Source organism: Canis lupus, chromosome X, assembly GCF_048164855.1.
Source record: "Canis lupus baileyi chromosome X, mCanLup2.hap1, whole genome shotgun sequence".
NCBI classification, from domain to species: domain Eukaryota; kingdom Metazoa; phylum Chordata; class Mammalia; order Carnivora; family Canidae; genus Canis; species Canis lupus.
The window spans coordinates 59612636-59637329 of NC_132876.1; the positions used below are offsets into that span (position 1 = coordinate 59612636).

At 35.2% G+C, this 24694-nt stretch overlaps 1 protein-coding gene across 6 annotated transcripts in view; it reads right to left on the bottom strand.

Annotated features, from left to right (window-relative positions):
* The window catches only part of CYLC1 (cylicin 1), a 134765-nt gene that overhangs the window by 41804 nt on the left and 68267 nt on the right, over positions 1–24694 (bottom strand). For all 6 annotated transcript variants that reach the window (XR_012026163.1, XR_012026164.1, XM_072815632.1 and 3 more), the window contains 2 exons: positions 3068–3108; positions 1272–1390 (listed from right to left, as the gene is read on the bottom strand). Coding sequence is in view for 4 of the 6 variants with exons in the window: in XM_072815632.1 (XP_072671733.1) it covers positions 1272–1390; positions 3068–3108 (160 nt within the window). In the remaining 2 variants the exon portion in view is untranslated. The remainder of the gene's footprint in view (positions 1–1271; positions 1391–3067; positions 3109–24694) is intronic.

Below are 24694 nucleotides of genomic sequence, written 5' to 3' on the forward strand. Positions count from 1 at the left end.
ACCATCTATTTAAAATGGAAAAAATATTTTCAACATTTTGTGTGTGTTGTAGTATGTGAGATAATTCCATATTAGGAGCCAAATGACTTTCAACCTTAGGATTTTCTCAATGACTTAAATAGGGATTGGAGTAAGCCCACAATGATCCATGATATTTAAGGGCCCCTCCTCACCATTGACAGTGGGCTCCTCTTAAATCCCTATATAGGAGAGATCTTTTGAAACATTTTGTGCACCTTTCATTCTCATGTTAGCTCAGAAATAAGCTGATTCCCTTGAAATTTGTCATGACAATTCTTGTGACAACTGTTTCAGGCCTTACTTAGAGTTTTGCTACTGCTTTCAAGATATCTGAACAAATCAAGAGCCTGAGACACTTGGCATGGGTTCTTTCCCAAAACAAGGACATAAAATGAAATAAATATCGGATCATATTAATTTGTGCAGTGGTAATATAATTTTTTAACTCCCAAACCCAAATCTATCAAATCTGTTACTCATAATGGATACATAAACTAATTTTGCATTTATCTTTTATAGTCATTTCACTATTCAATAGGGACATCACCAGTCAATGAAATAGTGATATAGAATTAAAGGAGGACCATGAAAAGAAGCATGAAACTTGGGTCACTACAGATGTAATGGATGGCATTTGAAGAAATTCTTTGACTGTAACTCTGCTTTGGGTAATGCTTTTAAAACACATTTTGATATCATTAGGAGTGATATCAGATTTCACTTAAATCATAGTAGTTAAAATAATACAAAGTGTAGAACTGGAAAATAGAGAAAGATTTGATGTCTCCTTTCAAACATGTCCATCATCTTCTCTATTTGTAAGCTAGCTTTTCCTTTTCCATATTAATGAGATAATGGTACTTTAAAAAAGTGGTAGAAAGCTTGAATTTCCCAGTATCTAGTATCCTGAGTACCAGATTAAAGAAAATTAAGAGGCTCTGAAACCTCATCAACATTGGCTCATATTCTAAGATTTAGTTAAGATGTTTTGGCAGCTGGTAAACATTTTCTGAGAGATCCCACTAGTTGCAGAATTAGCTTCTGTAGCTTACACAGCCTACTATCTATATAATGTCTTTGAAAAGGAGAATTATGGATAAATAAAAGTTTATTTGAAACAGATGGAGATAATAGTAAATTTAAAAATATCTGCTTCCAATAGGAACTAAAATTCAAACTATATGTTTTTATTTATGTTTATATATTATGTAAGCTTAGATTTAGTTAACAATGACATTTTCAATACTTACAGGAACTGTGATTTGTGATTCTGAAGGTCTTGATCTCTTTTTTCTACCTGGCTGGAGTGGTTTGGGAAATGTCAAAGGAAAATAATCTTGATTCCATATTTTTTTGCTTGATTCACTTACTAAAATGAGTGAGAACAATGAACAATTTGCAGTTAATAGTCAGATTTTCATCAGCACTGAAATATTCTTGAGTAAGAAATACATTGTTTAAATTAAGGTAAATTTAAACTTAAAATATAGCTTTCTCCCTGGAGTCTGTAGTTATTTGCATATCAGGGAAAATAAAAGCTAATTTCCCCATTTAGCACTAAATTATGCATAAGAACACATTTGTAGCTTTATTTTCTGTATTAAACCAGTTTTCACAATTTTGACTTAAGTCATAGTACTTAAAAAATACAAACAATTGGAATGGAAAATAGAGAAAGATTTAATATTTCTTTTCAAACATCTCCATCATCTTCTCTATTTTGTTGTTCTTTAGTCATTTTTGTTCTGTTCAAATGCTATGAATTCTATAGTTCCCATAATAACACAATGAAGAGCATAAAGTAGTCAGTAAAGTCTATTGATTAAATCTAATTATTTATTTTACTGCTCCTCTGACCTTAATGACATCCAAGCCACAGAAATTAGGGTTACATACCCAAATACTGACTTTAGTTCAGAGAATTCTATTTAAAAATGGCATATACACCCTTGAGGGCATCCAGAATAAAGTGATCAAACTAGGTGGATGCTCTAACATCAAAAGAAGAAATGATGAAGTAATTCAGAATAGTTCTCTTAGAGATAAGGAGACTAATGAGACATGTGATCACTATATCAAATACTTAAAGAATTCTTATATGAAAGTGTAGTAGTAATAGTAATAACAGAATAGCTGCAATGCTAACACTTATATAGTGCTTACTATCTGTCAAATAGTAATTTTCACAACCCTTTGAATTAGATAATAATTTTTATAATTGCTTCCATTTTATAGATGTACAAAAATGAAGCATGGAGAGAGGTTAAATTGCTTGCCAAAAATCATAAAGTACAAGAGCTAAGATTCAAAGATATTTTGGATCAAAGTCCATGATTTTAATCACAATGTTAGAAAATTCTATGTATTTCCTAAGGGGAGGATTAGATTCCATGGGTAAAACTTATATCAGTGCAGGCAGATATCAGCTCAATATATAAGGAGACTTTTCCTTAAGTTGTAGCTGTTCAACAAAATGAAATGTCCATTTTCATGATTTTGACTATATATTTTTCTTTACTTTGGGTTTCAGAATTGTGGATTTTAAATAAAAGGAAAACTTATGCAATTGAGGTTGGTTTTTATAATGAGGAAGGAAAAACTATTTCCTTTTAAAATAGCTAGTAAAAAACCTCATCAAGGTTAGAAATATTTTTTAAGATTTAAAAAAAATTAAAGATTTTTATTTATTTTGAGAAAGAGAGAGAGAGAGAGAAAAAAGAGCACAAGCAGGGGGAGGAGCAGAGGGGAGAAGTAGACTCCCCACTAAGAAGGGAGCCAGATGTGGGACTTGATCATGACCTGAGCTGAAGGTAGGTGCTTAACTGACTGAGCTACCCAGGTGCCCAAGGTCAGAAATATTTTAATCAAACACACATTCCAACACACATACACATACACACACATATATAGGTACTTTTAAATTTTAAGAAAAATATCGGAGTATTTTATGCTCTATTACATTGAATGGAAGATACAAGCTATTTGTCCCTAAAATAATTGTAAATGTAATGTAAATAATATTGAACTTCAAAGACTCAATTCTTACTTGATATGGAATTATCATTTGTTCTGATGTTTACTTCTTGCCTGTTAAAAAAAATCCTCAATTAAAGTCGTGCGGTATTTAAAGATAAGTAATAATAGTAATGTGTCAATAATAATTTATAGTATGATATGATATGATATGATATGATATGATATGATATGTTATGATATAATATAGAACATATACCAGTGATAATGTCTGGTATCAAAAAGACAAAAAATAAGTATTTGTGACGATATGGAAAAGGAAACACTTGAACACTATTGGTAAGAATGTAAACTGCTTCAACTACTGTGGAAAACAGCATGGAAATTTCTCCAAAAACTAAAACTAGAAGTACTGTATGATCCAGCAATTCCACTTTTATGTATTTACCTGAGGAAAATAAAAACATTAATTCAAAAAATATATGAGCCACTATGTTTACTACAGATTTATAATACATAAGATATAGAAGCAACATAACTGTCCATCCATAGATAAATAACTAAAGAAGATGTAATATATATATATATATGAATATTACTCAACCATAAAAAGAATTAAATCTTTTCATTTGCAGCAACATGGATGAACCTAGAGGGTATTATGTAAAGTGAAATAAATCAGATAAAGATATAAAAGCTGCTATATGGTTTTACTTATACTTGGAATAAAAAAAAACAATAAATATATAAACAAAAATAGAAACAGACTCATGGGTACAGAGAACAAGCTAGTGGTTGCCAGAGGGGAAAAAGGTGGCAGGATGAACAAAATAGGTGAAGAGGATTAAGAGGTACAAAATTTCAATTATAAAATAAATAATAGAGATGAAATATATAGCACAGGAAATACAGTGAATAATATTTTAATGATACATATACTGACAGATAACCACACTTACTGAGGTGAGCACTGCACAATGTATATAATTGTTAAATCATTATGTTGTACACCTGAAACTAATATAATATTGTATGTTAAGTATACTTCAATAAAAAAGTAACGTAAATTTTAAAACATGACAAAATACTATATATTTTCTAAGTATTATTCAATATTATAATAGTTTGCATTATAAACATTGATGATTAGATAACAAAATACATTAATTAAATTTGTATTATGGCTAACAATAATAATGATATTGTTAATAAGCCTTCAATAATAATACTTCAATGAATTTTTTAGTATAGTTGATGCAATGTTGCATTAGTTTTAATTGTACAACATAGTGATTCAACAAGTTTACACATTGTGTTACATTCACTACTATCCCAATACATTGCTGCTACAATATAACTATATTCCTTATGCTATGCCTTTTATTCCCATGAATGTCAACTATCAGTTCCCTGCATTTATAGGTCTTATTCTGTTTTTGCTTGTCAACTTTTTTTTTTTTTTTGAGATTCCACTTACAAATGAAACTATATGGTATTTCACTTTCTCAGCCCGATTTATTTCACTTAGCATAACAGCCTTAAGGTCAATCCATGCTGTCTAAAATGGAAAGATCTTATTCTTTGCAATAAGAATTAGATTATACTTTCTATATTATGGTGGCATAATATTCCACTGTGTGTGTGTGTGTGTGTGTGTGCGCGCGCATATGTGCACCTGTGTTCTTTTCTTTTTTTGTATATACTTTTTATTGGAGTTCAATTTGTCAACATATAGCATAACATCCAGTGCTCATCCCATCAAGTGCCCCCCTCAGTGCCCATCACCCAGTCACCCCAACCCCCTACCCACCTCCTTTCCACCATCCCTTGTTGGTTTCCCAGAGTTAGATGTCTCATGTTCTGTCACCCTCTCTTGATATTTTCCACTCATTTTCTGTCCTTTCCCCTTTATTCCCTTTCACTATTTTTTATATTCCTCAAGTAAATGAGAGCATATAATGTTTATCCTTCTCTGATTGACTTACTTCACTTAGCATAATACCCTACAGTTCCATCCACGTTGAAGCAAATGGTGGGTATTTGTCATTTCTAATGGCTGAGTAATATTCCATTGTATACATAGACCACAGCTTCTTTATCCATTCATTTTCGATGGACACTGAAGCTCCTTCCACAGTTTGGCTATTTTGGACATTGCTGCCATAAACATTGGGGTGCAGGTGTCCCGGCGTTTCATTGCATCTGTATCTTTGGGGTAAATCCCCAGCAGTGCAATTCCTGGGCCGTAGGGATCTATTTTTAACTCTTTGAGGAACCTCCACACAGTTTTCCAGAGTGGCTGCACCAGTTCACATTCCCACCAACAGTGCAAGAGGGTTCCCCTTTCTCCACATCCTCTCCAACATTTGTGGTTTCCGGCCTTGTTAATTTTCCCCATTCTCACTGGTGTGAGGTGGTATCTCATTGTGGTTTTGATTTGTATTTCCCTGATGGCCAGTGATACGGAGCATTTTCTCATGTGCATGCTGGCCATGTCTATGTCTTCCTCTGGACAGCTAAATGTAAATGAATATAACTGGACCACCTATTAATGGGAAACACAAAAATAAACTCATAATGGACTAAAACCCTATATTTGAGACATGAAACACTTAAAATCCTAGAAGAAAACCCAGGAAAAATGTCTGTGACATCAACTATAACAAAATTTGTCTATACATGTTTCCTAAGGCAAAAGGAACAAAATCAAAAGTGCACTATTGAGACTTCATCAAAATAAAAAGATTTTGCACAGGAAAAGAAACTATTAACAAAACCGAAAGACAACCTACTAAATGGGAGAAGACAAATGCAAATGATATATCTGATAAAAGTTTAATATTCAAAATATATAAAGAACTTATACAGCTTAATACCAAACAAAACCCACAAGCAATCTGATTAAAAAATGGGCAGAAGACCTGAATAGACATTTTTCTAAAGAAGACATTCAGATGAGCAATAGATACATCAAATGATATTCAACATCACTAATAGTGAAATGCAAATCAAAACCAATCACTGAAATATTATCCTACAGCCTTTAAAGTGGCTAAAACACAAGAAATAAAATTTGAAAAGGGAGAATGTGGAGAAAAAGGAACCCTTCCTTATACATTCTTGGTGAGAATGTAAATTGGTATAGCCATGATAAGAGTATGGAAGTTCCTCAGAAAATTAAAAATTAAAATACCATATGAGCTAATAATTCCACTACTGGGTATTTACAAAAAGAAATAAAAATATTAATTCTCAAAGATAGATGTGCATTTGTTTATGCAGCAGCATTTATAATAGCCAAGATATAGAAGCCAACTAATTGCCAATGAATACATCAGTGGATAAAGAACACAGGCACAGGGGGTGGGACAAGATGGCAGAGGAGTAGAGTCCCCAAGTCCCCTGTCCCCACCAACTAACCTAGATAAATTTCAAATCATCTTGAAAAACTATGGGTTCGACCTGATATTTAAAGAATGAACAGCTGGAATGCTACAGAGAGGAGTTTGCACTTCTAACAAGTACAACTAGTTTTAAGCCACTCTGTACTGAGTAAAATGACTAGAAAGAAGAACTCACCACAAAAGAAAGATCAGAAACAGTATTCTCTCCCACAGAGTTACAAAAGATGGAGTACAATTTGCTGTCAAAACCAATTCAGAAGCACAATTATAAAGCTACTGATGGCTCTGGCAAAAAAAGCTTTATGCTTTTTGAATCCTTTATGGATTCAAGAGACTTCATGAATGCAGAATTTAGAAAGAATCAGGCCGAAATAAAAATCAGTTGAATGAGAAGCAATCCAAATTGGAAATCCTAATGACAAGGGTTAATGAGGTAGAAGAACGAGTGAACGACATAGAAAACAAGTTGATGGCAAGGAAGGAAGCTGAGGAAAAAAGAAAAACGATTAAAAGACCACGAGGAAAGGTTAAGGGAAATAAATGACATCCTCAGAAGGAAAAATCTACATTTAATTGGGGTTCCAGAGGATGCCTAAAGGTACAGAGGACCAGAAATCATATTTGAACAAATCATAGGTGAGAACTTCCCTAACTTGAGGAGAGAAACAGGCATTCAGATCCAGGAGATAGAGAGATTCCCCCCTAAAATCAATAAAATCCGTTCAACACTTAAACATTTAAGAGTAGAACTTGCAAATTCCAAAGATAAAGTGAAGATCCTTAAAACAACAAGAGACAAGAAATGCCTAACTTTTATTGGGAGAAATATTAGATTAACAGCAGACCTCTCCACAAAGACCTGCCAGGCCAAAAAAGGCTGGGAGAATATATTCAGGGTCCTAAATGAAAGAAACTTCAGCCAAGAATACTTTATCCAAGGCTCTCATTCAGAATAGAAGGAGAGATAAAAACTTCCAATAGGCAGAAACTGAAAGAATATGTGACCACCAAACCAGCTCTGCAAGAACTATTGACTCTGGAAAAGAAAGAGGAAGCCCAAAGAAATAAGCCACAAAAAAAAGGGACTGAGTAGGTATTACGATGACACTAAATTCATCTTTCAATAGGAACTCTGAACGTGAATGGGCTTAATGATCCCATCAAAAGATGCAGGTTTTCAGACTGGATAGAAAAGCAAGACCCATCCATTTGCTGTCTACAAAAGACTCATTTGAGACCTATGGGCACCTCCAGACTAAAAATGAAAGGTTGAAGAACAATTTACCATTCAAATGGTCCTCAAAAGAAAGCAGGGGTAGTAATCCTCATATCAGATAAATCAAAGATTATCCCGAAGACCGTAGTAAGAGATGAAGAGAGACACTATATCATAATTAAAGGATCTATCCAACAAGAGGATCTAACAATCATGAATATTTATGACCCTAATGTGGGAGCTGACAAGTATATCAATCAATTAATAACCAAAGTCAAGACATAGATAATAAACGCTTATACTGGGAGACTTCAACATGGCACTTTCTGGAAACAACAGATCTTCGAAGCACAACATCTCCAAAGAAGCAAGAGCTTTAAACGATACACTGAACCAGATGGATTTCACACATATTTACAAAACTTTACATGTAAACACAACTGAATACATATTTTTCTCAAGTGCACATGGAAATTTTTACAGATTAGACCACATATTGCATCACAAATCAGGTCTTAACTGATACCAAAAGAATGGGATTGTCCCCTGCATATTTTCAGACCATAATGCTTTGAAACTTGAACTCAATCACAAGAAGGAATTTGGAAGCAATTCAAACACGTGAAGGTTAAAGAGCATCCTGATAGAAGATGAAAGGGTCAACCAGGATATTACAGAAGAATTAAAAAGATTCATTGAAACTAATGAGAATGAAGATGCAACTCTTCAAAATCTTTAGGATACAGCCAAAGAAGTCCTGAGAGAGAAAGACATGGCAATGCAAGCATCCCTCAAAAAATTGGAAAAAAAAACTCAAATACACAAGGAAACCTTGCACCTAAAGGAACTAGAGAAAGAGCAACAAATAAAACCTACACCCAGCAGAAGAAGAGAGTTTATAAAGATTCGAGCAGAAATCAATGAAATAGAGACCAAAAGAACTGTAGAACAGAACAACAAAACCAGGAGTTGGTTCATTGAAATAATTAGTAATATAAATAAATCATTAGCCAGCCTTATTAAAAACCAAAGAGAAAGACTCTAATTAATAAAATCAGGAATAAAAAAGGAGAGATCACCACCAATACCAAGGAAATACAAATGATTTAAAAAACATATAAGAGCAGCTGTATTCCAATAAATTGGGCAATATAGAAGAAATGGATGCATTTCTGGAAAACCACAAATTACCAAAACTGGAACAGGAAGAAATAGAAAACCTGAACAGGCTGATAACCAGGGAGGAAATTGAAGCAGTCATCAAAACCTCCAAAACACCAAATTCCAGGGCCAGATGGCTTCCAAGGGGAATCCTATCAAACATTTAAAGAAGAAACAATACCTATTCTACTAGAGCTGTTCTGAAAGATAGAAACAGATGGAATACTTCCACTTGTTCTATCACCTTAATTCTAAAACCAAAGACCCCACCAAAAAGGATAATTATAGACCAATGTCCCTGATGAACACAGATGCAAACATTCTCAACAAGATACTAGCCAATAGGATAAATTGGGCAATTTATTCACCATGTCCAAGTGGGATTTATACCCAGGATGCAAGGCTGGTTCAACACATGTAAAGCAATCAATGTGATAGATAATATCAACAAGAGAAAAAACAAGGACCATATGATCCTCTCAATAGATGCAGAGAATGCATTTGACAAAATACAGCATCCATTCCTGATCAAAACTCTTCAGGGTGTAGGGATAGAGGGAACATTCCTCAGCATCTTAAAAGCCATCTATGAAAAGCCCACAGCAAATATCATTCTCAATGGGGAAACACTGGGAGCCTTTCCCTTAAGATCAGGAACAAGACAGGAATGTCCACTCTCACCACTGCTTTTCAACATAGTACTAGATGTCCTAGGCTCACCAATAAGACAACAAAAAGAAATAAAAGACATTAAAATTGGCCAAGTAGAAGACAAACTCTCCGCCTTTGCAAATGACATGACAATGTACATAGAAAACCCAAGAGAGTCTACCCAAAGATTGCTAGAACTCATACAGCAATTTGGCAATGTGTCAGGATACAAAATCAATGCCCAGAAATCAGTGGCATTTCTATACACTAACGATAAGACTGAAGAAAGAGAAATTAAGGAATCAATCCCATTTACTTTTGTGCCCAAAAGCATCATATACCTAGGAATAAACCTAACCAAAGAGGGAAAGGATCTATACCCTAAAAAGCACAGAACACTTCTGAAAGAAATTGAAGAAGACACAAAGAGATGGAAAAATATTCCTTGTTCTTCGATTGGAAGAATTAATATTGTGAAAATGTCTATTCTACCCAGGGCAATTTACAAGTTTAATGCAATCCCTATCAAAATACCATGGACCTTCTTCAGATAGTTGGAACAAATCATCTTAAAATTTGTGTGGAATCAGAAAAGACCCCGAATAGCCAGGGGAATATTGAAAAAGAAAACCAGAGCCGGGGGCACCACAATGCCAGATTTCAATTTGTACTACAAAGCTGTGATCATCAAGATAGTGTGGTTCTGGCAGAAAAACAGACACATAGATCAATGGAACAGAATAGAGAATACAGAAATGGTCCTTCAACTCTATTCAACTAATATTCGACAAAGCAGGAAAAGCTATCCGCTGGAAAACGTACCATCTCTTCAATAAATGGTGCTGGGAAAATTGGACAGCCATGTGCAAAAGAATGAAACTAGATCATTCTCTTAAACCATACACAAAGATAAACTCAAAATAGATGAAAGATCTAAATGTGAGACATGAATCCCTCAAAATCCTAGAGGAGAACACAGGCAACACCCTTTTTGAACTTGGTCACAGCAACTTCTTGCAAGATACGTCTATGAAGGTAAGGGGAAAAAGCAAAAATGAATTATTGGAAATTCATCAAGATACAAAGCTTCTGTACAGGAAAAGAAACAGTCAACAAAAATCAAAGACAACCTACAGGATGGGAGAAGATATTTGCAAATAACCTATCAGATAAAGGGCTAGTATCCAAGATCTATAAAGAACTTATTAAACTCAACAGCAAAGAAACAAACAATCCAATCATGAAATGGGCAAAAGACATGAACAGAAATTTCACCAAAGAAGACATACACATGTTCAACAAACACATGACAAAATGCTCTGCTTCCCTTGCCATTAGGGAAATCAAAATCAAAATCACAATGAGATACCACCTCTTACAGTGAGAATGGTGAAAATTAACAAGACAGGAAACAACAATTTTGGAGAGGATGTGGGGAAAGGGGAACCCTCTTGCACTGTTTGTGGGAATGTGAACTGGTACCGCCACTCTTGGAAACTGTGTGGAGGTTCCTCAAAGAGTTAAAAATAGATCTGCCCTACGACCCAGCAATTGCACTGCTGGAGATTTACCTCAAAGATATAGATGCAGTGAAATAAATGGCAGGACACCTGCACCCTGAGGTTTATAGCAGCAATGTCCACAATAGCCAATCTGTGGAAGGTTCCTCGATGTCCATTGAAAGATAAAGATGTGATGTGTATATATATATATATATATATATATATATATATATATATATATATATATATTTGGCAATGTGTATATATATATATACACACACACATATATGTACATATATATATTTACATACACACACAATGGAATATTACTCAGTCATTAGAGACAACAAATACCCACCATTTGCTTCAATGTTGATAGAACAGGAGGGTATTATGCTGAGTGACGTAAGTCAACTGCAGAAAGACAAACATTATATGGTCTCATTCATTCGGGGAATATAAAAAAAATTACTGAAAGGGAATCAAGGGGAAAGGAGAGAAAATGAGTGGGAAATATCGGAGAGTGTGACAGAACATGAGAGACTCCTAACTCGGAAACGAACAGGGGGTAGTGGAAAGGAAGGTGGGCAGGGGGATGGGGTTACTGGGTGACGGGCACTGATGGGGGCACTTTACGGGATGAGCAGCGGGTGTTATGCTATATGTTGGCAAACTGAACTCCAATAAAATATATATACCAAAAAAAGTAAAAAAAAAAAAAAGTAAAGATATGGTGTATCTTGAAATCTGGAATTGAGGTATCTCTAGTTTTCTTATTTTTTTTCCTCAAGACTGCTTTGGCTATTTGGAGTCTTTTAATAGTTTCATAGAAATTTTATTATTATTTGTCTAGCACTGTGAAAAATGTTGGCATTTTGTTAGGGATTTGCTTAATCTTTAGATTGTTTTGGGGAGTATGTACATTATAACAATGTTGGTTCTCCATTAGTATAAAATATCTTCCCATTTGTTTGTGTTTCATTATCTTTCATCAGTGTTTTCTAGATTTCAGAGTACAGTCTTCCAACTCCTTAATTAAGTTCATTTTTACAGATTTTATAATTTGGGGTGCAATTGCAAATTATGTATTTTTCTTAATATCTCTTCCTACTACTTTGTTATTAGGGTGTAGAAATACTACTGATTTATTGGTATCAATTTTGTAACCTGCAACTTTACTAAATATATTTATCAGTTCTAGTAGGTTTTTTTGATGGAATCTTTTAGATTTGTATTCTAAATTCATATCATTTCCAAATAGTGAAAGTTTAACATCTTTACCAATATGAAAGCCTCCTATTTCTTTTACTTGCATGATTGCTGTGGATAAGACTTCGGTACTATGCTGAATAAAATGGTGAAGTTAGACATCTCTGTCTTCTTTCTGATTTTGAGCAAAAGCTGTTAGTTTTTCACCTTTGAGTATGATGTTAGCTGTGTACTTTTCATATATGGTTTTTATTACGTTGAGATATGTTCCCTCTAAACCCCCTTTCTTGAGAGTTTTTATCATGATTGTATGTTGTATTCTGTCAGAGGAGGTTTTTTTTGCATATATTGAAATGACAATATGATTTTTTTCTTTGTTTTGTTGTAGTGTGTTATGTTGACTGATTGACCAATATTAGACCACCCTTGCATAACCAAAATAAATCTAATTTGATTGTGGTGGGTGATCTTATAATGTATTTTTGTATACAGTTTGCTAATATTTTGGGGGGAGGTTTTGTTTCTGTGTTCATTAGGTAAATTGACATGTATTTTTCTTTTTAAAAATGTATTTGGTTTTGGTATTAGTGTAATTCTAGTGTGGTAGAATGTATTTGGATATTTTTCTCCTTTTTCTATTTTTTAAGAATATTTTTAGAATAATAGTGAAAGGGAATATAAGGGAAGGGAGAAGAAATGTGTGGGAAATATCAGAAAGGGAGACAGAACGTAAAGACTGCTAACTCTGGGAAATGAACTAGGGGTGGTGGAAGGGGAGAAGGGCGGGAGGTGGGAGTGAATGGGTGACGGGCACTGGGGGTTATTCTGTATGTTAGTAAATTGAACACCAATAAAAAATAAATTAAAAAAAATATTTTTAGAATAAATCTTCTTTATTTAATTTTTTAAAGATTTTATTTATTTATTTATTTATTTATTTATTTATTTATGATAGACACACACACACACACACAGAGGCAGAGACACAGGCAGAGGGAGAAGCAGGCCCCATGTAGGAGGCCCGACATGGGACTCGATCCCAGGATTCCAGGATCATGCCCTGGGATGAAGGCAGGCGCTTAAACTGCTGAGCCACCCAGGCTGACCAGAATAAATCTTCTTTAAATGTTTCATATAATTCACCTGTGAAACCATTTGGTCCAGGATTTTTATTTTTTTTATATTTTTTAGTTTATTGCTCAATTTCATTACTAATAATTGGTCTGTTCAGTTTTACTATTTATTCCTGATTCAGTTTTCAAAGATTGTTTCTAGAAATTTATCCACGTCTTCTAGGTTGTCTATTCGTTGATACACAAATTTTTGTATTATTCACTTATAATTATTTGTATTCCTCTTGTGTCATTTATTATTTCTCCTCTCATTTTTAATTTTATTAATTTGGGTACCTTACCTTTTTTTCTTGATGAGTCTGGCTAAGGATATATCAAATTTGTTTATCTTTTCAAAGAATCAGCTCATGTTTTCATTGATACTTTTTTCTATTGGCCTTTTAGTCTCTATGCATTTATTTCCCTTGACCTTTATTATTTCCTTCCTTTTACTCACCTTGGCCTTTTTGTTCTTGTTTTTCTAGTTCCTTTATATGTTAGGTTAGATTGTTTATGTGAGATTTTACTCCTTTGTTTAGATAGGCCTATATCCCAATATATTTCTTTTTTTTTATTGGTATATCCCAATATATTTCTTACTTAGAAGTGATTTTACTGTGTCCCAAAGATTTTGCATTTTCATTCTCATTTGTCTACATTTATTTATTTTTCATTTCTTCTTTGACTGCTTTATTAACACATTGATTTTTTAGTGTCATATTGTTTTGCCTCCATTTGTTTCTGTTTGTGGCCTATTCTACTCTTTTTTTCTTATGATAGATTTCTAGTTTCATACTGCTGTGATTAGAAAAGATGCATGGTATTATTTTAATCTTCTTAAATTTATTGAGGCTTGTTTTATGGTCTACCATGCGATTTATTCTGGGTAACATTCCATGTGGACTTGAAAAGAATGAATATACTATTGTTTTTGGATGGAATGTTCTATATACACCTCTTATGTTGATGTTGTCCAATGTGTCATTCAAAGACATTGTTGATTTTCTGCCTCGATGATCTATCCATTGATGTAAGTGGATTGTAAAGTCCCTTACTATCATTGTGTTGCTATCAATTTTTCCCTTTATTTCTTTTAATATCTGTTTTATGTATTTAGGTCCTCCAGTGCTGGGTCTGTAGATATTTATAATTGCTATAGTCTCTTGTTAGAGTATCATTATGTAATGTAACATTCTGTAATGCTTTTACCTTTTGTTAGCAGTCTTTGTTTTAAAGTCTATTTTACTATACATAAATAGTCTATTTTTTCTGATTTCAGTATCGCCACCCTGTTTTTTGTTATCCTTCCATTTGCATAGTATATGATTTTGTTTTTATCCCGTCACTTTTAGTCTCTTTATCTATATATGATTTTATTTTTATCCCTTCACTTTTCGTCTCTCGCTTTAAAAAAAAAAGATTTTATTTATCTATTCATGAGAGACACAGAGAGAGAGGGACAGACATAAGTAGAGGGAGAAGCAGGCTCCATGCAGGGAGCCCGATGTGGGACTCAATCCTGGAACCCCAGGATCACGCCCTGAGCAGAAGGCAAACGCTCAACCACTGAGTCACCCAGGCGTCCCTACTTTTAGTCTCTTTATCTATAGATCTGAAGTTTGTCTCTTGTCAGCAGCATATAAGGATGTTGTTATTATTGTTATTTATTTTTATTTTTATTTTTTTATTATTGTTGTTTAATCCATTCCACTCCACCATGTCTTTGATTAAATCATTCAGGCCATTTATTTTTAATTATTGTTATGTACCTATTTTCATTTTGTTAATTGTTGACTGTTTTGTAATTCTTCTTTATTCCTTTCTTCTTCTCTTGCTCTCTTTCTTTTTAATTCCTAGTTTTTATAGTGTTATTTTTAACTTTATTTTTTATATATCTATTGTAGGTTTTGGGTTTCTGTTTGCCATGATATTCATATATAACATCATATGTAAATAGCATTCTGTATTAAATACATTGTCATTTAAGTTCAAAAAACATTTTAAAATTTTATTTCTTTATTTTTCCCTTCTTTTTTACTCCTTCCTCTATGTTTTATATATATGTACATAGTTATATATATAATCATTTATATATTATATATAGTCTTTTTACATCTTTTTATTAATAATTTTCTTATGTCTAATTAGGGTCATTTTTTTCACTTAAAAAGTCCCTTTATCGGGATCCCTGGGTGGCGCAGCGGTTTAGCGCCTGGCTTTGGCTCAGGGCATGATCCTGGAGACCCGGGATCGAATCCCACGTCGGGCTCCCGGTGCATGGAGCCTGCTTCTCCCTCTGCCTATGTCTCTGCCTCTCTCTCTCTCTCTCTGTGTGACTATCATAAATAAATAAAAAAAAATAAAAAAAGTCCCTTTATCATTTTTTATGTAACCGGCATAGTGGTGATAGACTCTTTTAGTTTTGTTTATCTAGGAAATTATTTATCTCTCCATCAAAGCTGAAAAATCCTGTCAGGTAGAGCATTCTTGGTTGTAGATATTTCCTTTCAGCATTTTGTATATATCATTCAAAATGGCATTCCCTTCTGGCCTGTAAAGATTCTGCTGAAGGCTTATGAGTCTTCCTTATAGGCAACTTTTAGTTTCTTTCTTGCTGCTTTAAGGTTCTCTAACTTTAACTTTTGACATTTAAAAAATATTTTATTTATTTATTCATGACAGACAGCGAGAGAGGCAGAGACATAGACAGAAGGAGAGATAGGCTCCCTGTGGGAAGCCTGATGTGGGATTCAATCCCAGGACCCTGGGATCATGAGCTGAACCAAAGGCAGATGCTCAACCACTGAACCACCAGGCAACCCTTAATATTTGACATATTAAGTATTTCTGTCATGATGTGGACATCTTTGGTTCATCTTGTTTATAATTCTCAGTGCTTCCTAGAATTGGATGTCTATTTCCTTCCCTATGTTAGGGAATTTTTCAGTATTATTTCTTTGAATATATATATTTATAACCCTTTCTATCTCTTCTTCTTCTGGGGCCTCTATAATGTATTTGTTCCCTTGCTGTTGTCCAGGAGATCCCTTAACCTGTTCTCAAATTTCATTTTCCTTTTGCTTTTTGTCATTCAGTTTGAGTGTTTTACATTACTGTGCCTTCCAGATCATTGATACATTCTTCTGTATCTGCTTATCTGCCACTGATTGTATTGTCTGTATGTGTTTTTATTTTCAGTTATTGTATTCTTCAACTATAATTGCTTCTTTCTTATATTTTTTGTTTGCCTTTATTGAAGGTCTTATTGAGTTATTCCACTCTTTTGTCCAGCCTGGTATCTTTACAATCATTACTTTAAATTCTTTATCAGGCATATTTCTTATCCCCTTTTCATTTACTCATCTATAAGAGTTTTACTTTTCTCCCCCACTCCCTTTTTTTTGGAGAACATTTATCTGTCTCTTATTTTGCTTGACTTTCTATGCTTGTTTCTATGGCTTAGGCAGAACAGCTACGTCTTCTAAACTGAAGGAATTCTCTTGTGCATGGTTGTCCCCTATGTAGACTGTGTGTTTGGTGACTTTTCCTGCCATAGCTAGAGCTAGGGTTGGCATAGGCTGTGGTCTTGGGGCTTTCCATGTAGTGAAAACCCTGTCAGGACAACTAAAAATGAAGTGGATGCAGGCAGGTTTTTCACAGCATTCTATGCACTGAAGAAATGCTAGCAGGGAAGCTAAAGGTGAAATCAGTGTAAACCATAGTGTTCTGGGGCTCTCTGTGTAGGAGCTGGCTTGGCAAGGTGGCTGGAGCTGATGTAGTTTGCAGTCAGGAGGTGCCTATTCTCTCCATGCAGAGGATGCCTTGGCAGGATAGCTGAAACTCAAGCGGGCACAACCTGGGGGCACATGGATTTCTGCACACATAGGGCACCTTGGCAAGATAACTGAAGCAGAAGTGGATGTAAACCAAATTGTTCCTAAATTCTCTGTACAGAGGGTGCCCTGAGGAGTGGCTGGAGCTGAGATGGGGTACAGTGTGGGAGTTCCTGGTATGCTCTGTGCAGTGGGCATCTTGGGAGGATTGTTAAAGCTAAAATGGCTATGGGCTGTTGTAACCCTGAGGGTCTCCATGAAAAATGTGTCATGAAAGGACAGCTGAACCTGAATCTGGTACAAGCCTGAGGGTCCTGGCTCTCCACACGGAGGGTGGTATGGAAAAATTAATGATGCAGAATTCAGTGCAAGCCACAGTATCTTAAAGTACTCAGTGCAGTGGTGCACTGGCCATGTGGCTGGAGCCAAGGTTGGGATGTATGATAGTGTTCTGAGGTGTTCCACACAACATGTGCCCTGGTGGGGTGTCTGAAGCTGATGCATGCATGAACCTGCAGTTCCTGGGATGCTTCATATCAGGGACACCTTGGGAGGACAGCTGGATTTCAAGCATATGTTGGCCAACATGTTTTGGAGCAATCTATACCATGGGGTACCTTAGTAAGATATCTGGGAATATTCTGGGCTGCTTTGTACCTTTGTCACCTTGGCACAAAGGCTTGGACTCTGATGAGCACTAAGCATCAGTGTCCTGGTATGCACCTCCCGGTGGCCATCCTAATGGGATAGCTTGGGTTGGTATGGGCTTAGAAAACCAGGACCATTGAGGTGGCAGGCCAGATAGGATGTTCAGACTGCACTGGTCTGTGCTTTCAAAGTAAAGGGGGAGCATAAACAATGTATGTTCACCCCTCCCACCTGGAGAGCATTCCAGCAGCTCTTCCACTATTTGGCAGAGTTCTGAAGCTGATTCTTTTCTATTATAGTTGCTTATTTGAACTGCAGCTTCTTAAAGAAAGAAAAATAATAAAAGAAAAAAATTTAAAGAAGACCAAAAAGAACAAAAACAAAATGAAAACAACAAACAAAACCAAAAAATTGGCTTATTTTCCATGCTCCAGCATGACTAGGGCTGTGTGGGCTTGTGTTCTGTGAGCCAACTGAGGTTGTAAGCTCACTGCATGGGATTTGAACTTGTGGAGGATGAAAGACAATTTCTACAGCTTCTGGAATCCCTTTTAAATAGCAGCTCTCAGGGCATCTTGGTGGCTCAGTGGTTGAGCATCTGTCTTTGGCTCAGGTCATGATCCTTGGGTCCTGGGATCAAGTCTTACATTGGGCTCCCTGCAGGGAGCCTGCTTCTCCCTCTGCCTGTGTCTCTGCCTTTCTCTGTGTCTCTCACGAATAAATGAATAAAATCCTTTAAAAAAGTAGCAGCTTTTTTCCTGCACCCCAGCTCAACTGAAAGTGATGTGTGCTTGGACCCTGAGATCTCTGAGACTACAAGCTTGCTGTGTCAACTGTAGCCACGAGTTATGGTGTCTGGACCTTCCCTGGTGTGGGTTTTTAAGGTGGATTGAAAAAAATAAATTATGTCGTTCTTCAGTCCCTTTGACCTGGAGAGCATTCCTGCAGCTCCATTGCTATTGGTTGGAGTTCTACTCTTGTCTCTTTTATATACTAGTTGCTTTTTTTTCTGTCTTTTCTTTCTTCTGTCTTTTCTTTTCTTGATTTTTTTTGTTGTTGTTGTTGCAGCTCTGGATACTACTCATATTTTACATTTAAATTCAATTTAGTTAATATATAGTATTATTAGTTTCAAGGGTAGAATTAGTGATTCATCAATTGCATATAACATCCAGTACTCATGACATCAAGTGCCTTCCTTAATGCCAATCACCCAATTACCCCATCCCCCGACACCTCCCCTCCAGCAACCCTGTTTGTTCCCTATAGTTAAGAGTCTCATGATTTGCCTCCCTCTCTGTTCTTATCTTATTTTTCTTCCCTTCCCCTATGTTCATCTGTTTTATTTCTTAAATTCCATATATGAGTGAAATCATATGATATTTGTTTTTCTATAACCGACTTATTGCACTTAGTATAATACCCTCTATTTCCATGTCATCACAAATGGCAAGATTTCATTCTTTTTGATGACTAATATTCCATATATATAAAAATTTATTCCACATATAATTATATATAAAATTATATATATATATTTCTATTATACAAATTTTTATATAAATTTATTCCATATATATTAAATTAATCCATATATATGAATTCCATAAATACATATAAAATTTCCACAGCGGCTGCACCAATTTGCATTTCCACTAACAGTGTAAGAGAGTTCCCCTTTCTCCACATCCTCATCAATATCTGTTGTTTCCTGAGTTGCTAATTGTAGCCATTCTGACCAGCCTGAGTTGGTATCATTGTGGTTTTGATTTGTATTTCACTGATGCTGAGTGATGTTGAGCAGTTTTTCAAGTGTCTGTTAGCCATTTGTATGACTTCTTTGGAGAGAAATGCATGCTCATATCTTCTGCCCATTTCTTGGGTGGAATTTTTTTTTGGAGGGTGTTGAGCTTGATAAGTTCTGTATAGATTTTAGATACTAGCCCTTTATCTGATATGTCATTTGTGAATATCTTCTCCCATTACATAGGTAACAATAAACAAAACTAAAAGATGACGTACTAGTTCTTCTTGTAAACTATGGCTTTTTTTTTCTGTCCCAAGGGCAGAGGAATCTGTTCTTGGTCCCTCAGTGCTATCATTCCCCACTGCTCTTCACAGCATCAGGAGTCAGGGTTCTCATTTTTACTGTGTCTTCATCTCTTTTGTTGTCCTCTTTTTACCATTCTTTCTATCTCTGATTGTGTGAAAACTGTTCAATCAGCCCTTAGTTTTTCCTTAGGAGGAATTGTTCTATAAATAGGTGCAATTTAGTGTTTTCCGTAGAGGAAGTGAGTTCAGGGTATTCCAACATTAACATCTTGGACTGGAATCATCAGTGTGAGAAATCTTATACATTCCCTGATCTCCATTTTCTAAGAATGTCTACCTATAAATCACATGATGGTTCCCACCTCTAAATGAAATTAATAGAAAAACAAAAGTATATTTTTCACCATGAACTTGAGGAAAAATAAACTATGGATCAAGAGCTGAAATAAAAACACAAATTTGACAAATTCTAAAATTAATAAAATATAGAACACCAAATCAAACCAGACTCCTCCAATTTTCTAGTGAAAAAAGTCTAAACAAGTAGAAATGTACTAAATACATTTTGAAAAAAATCCAACAACTTTTTAGTGTTCTCAAAACTTAAACTACCAATGTTATCTGAAAGGGGCAAAGATAAGTGTTGATCTGTATTTTGAACTTTTTCTCCACACAAGAAAAAATGCTCTATAATAATTCCATTCAAAAAGTACCCATTGGATTTGGTAATAATGATGGTGTTTATTGAGTATACACATAGTGTAATTTGTTTTTAAAATGCTACATCATTATTAGTTAGCAGGGACAGTGAGTTGTGACCATTGCTAATTCCAAGATTGTACTTATATACACATAGATTCCAGAGCTTCATTTTTTAACTGACTTAAATTATCAAGTTAGTAAATGTAACTTTTAATTTTATTTTTATAATTAGCCACTTATTTAACTGTTTGTGTCAAATCTATGTTCATTTCCCAAGTAAAGCTCTAGTATCCAGTACAAAACCTGGTCCATACTCATCATTAAATTACTACTGACTTAAGAAAGATTTTAGATACACTAAAATAATATCTAATACAGTGGTTCTTAGCTAGATATAAAAATCAAAATAAAAAAAATGTGAACATGCCTGACAAAAGCTCCTAAACCCTTGAAATAGAAACTCTGGGTGTGACTTAATGAAGTCTGCATTTTAAAACTCTTCTAGGGGATCCCTGGGTGGCTCAGTGGTTGCATGCCTGCCTTTGGCCCAGGGCATGATCCTGGAGTTCCAGGATCGAGTCCTGCATCAGGCTCCCTGCGTGGAGCCTGCTTCTCCCTCTGCCTGTGTCTCTGCCTCTCTCCCTCTCCCTCTCTCTCCCTCTCTCTCTCTTTCTTTCTTTCTCTCTCTCTCTCTCATAAATAAATTTAAAGAAAAACTCTTCTAGGTGGGCCATCTGGGTGGTTCAGTTGGTTAAGCCTCCAACCTAACCTGGTTTCAGTCAGGTCGTGATCTCTAAGTCATGAACTCTAGGTCATGGGATAGAGCCCCACATCAGGCTCTGTGCTCAGCATGGAATCTAATTTAGATTCCCTCTCCCATTTCCTCCTGCCCATTCTCTTTTTCTCTCTTAAATAACTAACTTAATAAACAAACAGATAAATAGATAAATAAATAAATAAATAAATAAATAAATTATTAAAATTTTAAAACAAAAATAAAACACTCTTAGGTGATTTAGATACTTACTTCTGGTTAAGAACCAATTATGTAAATGAACTTGAAAAGAAACAACATAGTTTTCTGAAATATTCAAATTTGTGGTTTTGATTTTCTAAAAGGCAGCTGATCTATTAGTCTATTTTATTTTTTTTTAAGATTTTATTTATTTATTCATGATAGAGAGAGAGAGACAGAGACAGAGACACAGGCAGAGGGAGAAGCAGGCTCCATGCAGGGAGCCCGACGTGGGACTCGATCCCAGGTCTCCAGGATCACGACCAGGGCCAAAGGCAGGTGCTGAACTACTGAGCCACCCAGGTATCCCCTATTAGTCTATTTTGAAAAAAAAAATTTATTCACTAGCTAGATGATATTATGGCCTATGTTCTTGAAAATTTAACAGATTGTAGGTTTGACATACTTAACTGGATTGCTGTTTTCATAGTTGGGAAACAGTCTTTGCACCTGCATTGATTTTGACTTTTCTTTTTCCTACAGCCTAAAGTAGTTTTCCAACTTTCTTTGATAGTAACTCAGTATACGTGTGTAGAGTTCATATTTTTGTAATATATTTTATAAATTATAAAGATAGAACATATTTAAAGAGGAAATAAAAAACATAAATTGAAGATCTAAACCCTGTTTCCATACTTCTATGGATTGCCTTGAACAAGCATCTAATTTTGGAGTATACTAGAAGAGGAAATCAGGGAACAGAGAAGCAAGGGACAATTTAGCCAAATATCATGACATATCTGCTTAAATTGATGTGGCCTCAGTGTCAACTTATTGAAAATTCAAATATAGTAAAATGTCTGAGTAGTTATCTTCATATCATAGCAAATTATTATTATTTTTTACATTATACATGATTATGTGTATACTCATTTGATACATAGGTGATCCTAACTATATCTTCACATAAATAAGGAATGAATAGACAAGCCAGAAGACAATGAAATTATATTTTTAACGTCCTGAAAGAAAAAATACTGCTAATTTAGGAGTTAAGTACAGCAACATTTCCTCAGAAATGATCATAAAATAAAGATATATAGCAGAAACACTACAAGAATTAAAATAGGAGATTCTTGGGCAGCTCTGATGGCTCAGGCAGTCTAGAGCCTGCCTTCAGCCCAGGGTGTGATCCTGGAGACCCAGGATTGAGTCCCATGTCAGGCTCCCTGCATGGAGCCTGCTTCTCCCTCTGCCTGTGTTTCTGCCTCTCTCTCTCTCTCTCTCTTTCTCTCTCTCTGTGTGTGTGTCTCTCATGAATAAATAAACAAAATCTTTAAAAAATTAAAAAAAACAGGAGATTCTTCAGGTAGGAGGAAATGATACAAGATGATACAATTAATACAAAGCCAAATAAGGAGCACCAAAGAGAGCAAATATATGAGTGTAGAATATAAATATTAGGCATTTGTAAATAATAATAATAACTGGTTGAACTTAAAATAAAATAAAAATTCATGAAAAATAAAGCTAATAGTAGTAAATGTGGGTTGAATAAGTGGAATTAAAGTATAAGTTGCTTGCATTGTCTGGGGAGTGCAAAAATATTAATTTGTCCCAAACTCTAATAAATCAAAGGATTATGTTTAATTTCTAGAAAAACCACAAAAGAATAATAAAAGAATGCACAATTAATAAGATAATACAGGGTAAATGTAATTAAAATGATAAAGGATAATGATATAATTAAAATATAGAGAAAAGCAAGAAGGAGAAAAAAGAGCACAATTGTAGGAGAAATAAATAATGAGATGTTAAATTTAAATCCAAATGTAAAGTAATTGCATTAAATGTAAATGGAGTAAGATAAAGTTTTGAATATCTGATATATAACGTAGTATGCATAGTTAATGATACTATGTTGTATACTTAAAAATTTGAAAAAAAAAAAAATTTGATAAGAGGGTAGATATCATGTCAAGTGTACTAACCAAAAAAATAAATAAATAAACTAAAAAAGAAGTGTATGGACTAAATATACCACTTAAAAGGTAAAAATGTCTAACTTCTAGGGAGGATGGTGGAGTAGAACAATCCTAAACTGATCTCATCCCACAGATACTACTAGATAACACTCACCTCAGTGTAAATAAACTACAAATGACCCAATGATCAGAACAGACTCTCCACAGCTAAATGTAGAAAATAAGTCACATAAAAGCAGGTAGAAAGAGTAGAGATGCAGTCAAACAGACCTGCAGGATTGTCCTTGGGAGGGAGGGAGACTTTGGGCACAAAAAGGGTAGAGGACTAGACTCCACCCCAGGCACCCCAGGCATGGAAGGACCCACATGAGGAGGACAAATCACCATAACGTTTGGTTTTGGAAACCAGAGAGGCCTAATAATCAGTGAGAATTAATATTTGGAACTTTAAAAATCAGAGGTTCAGCTCTGGAAGAGCTACAAGGGCAGTGTCCCTGCCCTTAAAGCACAATAAACAACCTTATTGAGATACAGCATAGAAACAGAAGTTTTCAAAATACCTGGGGTATACAGCAAGGACATTTATTTACTAATCTCAGAGCATGTGCTGGAGGGCAGGGACCTTTGGGGAACTTCAAGAACAAAAGAGCTGGCAGGTACCATTTCCTTTCCCCACACCCCAGCCTAGATACAAGGGAAATAGCAGGAAGTAAGTCAGTACACACACTCTCCACCTTGCTTGCTAAGAATGTACCCCATCCTTATGCGCTCCTGCATAATCATCCCCACCATTTAAGCCTCAGCAGGGATTTTCTCATGCAGTTGCAGGTCTTCTTCAGTAGCAGAAGTGTGCAGAACTTGCTGGCACTGTGTTTCCTGATCCCATGTTCTCTGTGGACTTGTTCTCTCCAACAAGCCCTTGGCCACGGCCTATCAAATAAGTGCCAGAAACTAGGCAGTGTGCAAGCAGCCCCACCTGGAGTCAGCACTACCCCAAAATGACTCCTGGTCTTTTGAGAGGGGAAGATAACTTTACATATCAGTCCAATGATGACCCAAGAAGTGGACTGGGGGCAGACATCAGGTCTGACTGCAGGCCCTGCCCACAAATGAAAGCTTTTCAGGGGACAAAACAGGAAAAATACCCTGCACTTCAGTGTTACTCAATCTCTGGCAAACACATGGTATGAATCAACTCAGGCACAAGGCAGCCCTACAGTGGCTCATTAACAACCCAAGGATCAAATACTTCCCACTATAGGCAAAAAGA